The sequence below is a fragment of the Mustela nigripes genome, unplaced genomic scaffold, assembly GCF_022355385.1.
Source record: "Mustela nigripes isolate SB6536 unplaced genomic scaffold, MUSNIG.SB6536 HiC_scaffold_2092, whole genome shotgun sequence".
Lineage (NCBI taxonomy): Eukaryota > Metazoa > Chordata > Mammalia > Carnivora > Mustelidae > Mustela > Mustela nigripes.
In genome coordinates this window covers 2,400-5,158 of record NW_026741499.1, presented here as the reverse complement: position 1 = coordinate 5,158, position 2,759 = coordinate 2,400, and the positions used below count along the sequence as shown (strand labels likewise).

The window sequence follows — 2,759 nt, the reverse complement described above, 5'->3', positions numbered from 1 at the left end:
CCACTGTTGGAAACATCTAGCAAGTTTATCACATAAGTGTCCATGCAAGCTAGTTTCAATAAGGGCTGCAAATCACAGAAATAGTGGTCAATCACATTTGGGCCACAGAAAGGCAATCTCAAAGCCAGGAGAAGTTGTGCTGAGGCGTGGATACAGGATGCCACCCAGCTTAGAATCACCAGCACACGGCAGACATGGTGGCTCATGATGGTTGTGTATCGCAAGGGCTTACAAATGGCTACATAGCGATCAAAAGCCATGAGAATGAGCACAAAGACTCCCATGCACCCAAAGAAGTGGGATGCAAAGAGCTGAGTCATGCATTCACTGTAGGAAATGGTCTTCTTCTGAGAAAGGGCATCCACAATCAATCTGGGGGCTGTGGTTGTAGAGAAGCAGGCATCAGCAAAGGACAGATAGAATAGGAAGAAGTACATAGGACTACCAAGGGTCCTGCTTGTTTTAATGGTCACTATAATAAGAAAGTTCCCCAACAGTGTGGCAAGGTAAAACATCAAGAAGACCCCAAATATTGCTTTCTGCTTTCCTGCATCCTGTGTCAACCCAAACAGAATGAATTCAGTCACACTGCTATTCAATGCCATGCTAGTGACTCCAGGTAAAATGTTTAATCTGCAAAGAGAAGAAAAGAAGTGGTTTCAGGGGAAGGCCAGTGGACTGATCTCTGAATTCCTTCTTTTCGTTCCATGTTATGTTATCTCCAGCTGCTTTTCATCCTCTATTAAATTTTGTGAATCTGTAGAAGTTCAAGTCTCTCCCAGATCCATCTGTTGATTCAGAAATTAACTGCATTTCATTAAAGCCTTTGCATTTGAGGAATAAACATTAAATGTCTTTTAAAAATTTTGATTCCTACCAAGGTTAAGCATAGCAGAATTTGTACTTTCCTTGGGCAAGGGACTTAACTGCCTTGGAATTTAGCCTTCATATGAAACATGGACCCTGAGTTTCCCTAAGAATTGAAAAAAAAAAAAAAAGATTTTTATGCTCACATACACACACATATACTACATTTTATCTATGTGCTTTGAAGTCTAAAAATACACTATCTTATTATAATTAAGCACTCATATTATTGGAGAATTCCTCCTGAAGATAATATTCCTAGTTTAGTTCATTAATTTTTGGATCCCTCATCCCTTCATCACTGACCCTATCAGTATCTTGGTTTAAATATGCTTTACAAGAATCTATTTTGATAGTCTTTTTCTTATATTTGTTGTGCTCAATGTCAGTTTCACTGATGGTCATTATATCACAAATGTCTGGGGAATGTTGAGGTTGAAATAACTCAGGAAATCTACTGTTTGCTATCTTTACTACAGTCTTAAATTGAACTTATTAGAATATTGAGTGTATATACATATGAATTCAATGTGGTTTAAAATTCCTTAAAATCCCTATAATCTAGATGTGTTTTTTTCTTATATACATTCCTTTTTACCCTGACTTCTCAGATAATTCCTTCTAAAAATGTCATTTAAAAATATTCCATAATTTTGAATATAGTATGAGTTGTCTCTTTCAACTTCTTGTTCATAGCATGTATAGTTTCTCATTGAAATCACTATGTATAATTTTGTGCTATGATATAGGCTTTAAATTATTATAACACTTTTTCCTGTATAACTATACTTTCCATAGTTTGTTTATTTAATTATGCAACATTGTATAATTTTTTTTAAGTGCCATTTATTTGATCCTTTATCTCCTGAGAGATTGATGTTGCTTCCAATTTATACTCTCACAAATAACAATTTAGAGTAATTCCCAAGTATTCTACTGCTGCCTCATATGTTAGAGAGTATCACTACTACTGATATTTATTAAAAACTGTGTCAATATTTTGTGTCCATTAAGTAACTATATATATTTTTTTATTTTTCAATTTTAATTTTTTTTTATTTTTATAAACATATATTTTTATCCCCAGGGGTACAGGTCTGTGAATCACCAGGTTTACACACTTCAAAGCACTCACCAAAGCACATACCCTCCCCAATGTCCATAAATCCACCCCCTTCTCCCAAACCCCCTCCCCACAGCAACCCTCAGTTTGTTTTTTGAGATTCAGAGTCACTTATGGTTTGTCTCCCTCCCAATCCCATCTTGTTTCATTGATTCTTCTCCTACCCACTTAAGCCCCCATGTTGCATCACCACTTCCTCATATCAGGGAGATCATATGATAGTTGTCTTTCTCCGCTTGACTTATTTCGCTAAGCATGATATGCTCTAGTTCCATCCATGTTGTCGCAAATGGCAAGATTTCATTTCTTTTGATGGCTGCATAGTATTCCGTTGTGCATATACCACATCTTCTTGATCCATTCATCTGTTGATGGACATCTAGGTTCTTTCCATAGTTTGGCTATTGTGGACATTGCTGCTATAAACGTGCATATATAGCACATCTTCTTGATCCATTCATCTGTTGATGGACATCTAGGTTCTTTCCATAGTTTGGCTATTGTGGACATTGCTGCTATAAACATTCGGGTGCACGTGCCCCTTTGGATCACTATGTTTGTATCTTTAGGGTAAATACCCAATAGTGCAATTGCTGGGTAAATGCAATTCCTATCAAAGTACCATCCATCTTTTTCAAAGAAATGGAACAAATAATTCTAAAATTTATATGGAACCAGAAAAGACCTCGAATAGCCAAAGGGATATTGAAAAAGAAAGCCAACGTTGGTGGCCTCACAATTCCGGACTTCAAGCTCTATTACAAAGCTG

At 36.5% G+C, this 2,759-nt stretch overlaps 1 protein-coding gene across 1 annotated transcript; it reads right to left on the bottom strand.

Moving 5' to 3' along the window:
• Positions 1-5: 5 nt before the first annotated feature.
• Positions 6-605, bottom strand: LOC132008911 (olfactory receptor 4C11-like; the record flags this gene model as incomplete). The annotated part of the gene is made up of 1 exon (XM_059387396.1): positions 6-605. A coding segment is annotated over exon 1 (600 nt), but the record flags the coding sequence as incomplete, so codon positions are not given.
• Positions 606-2,759: the final 2,154 nt, after the last annotated feature.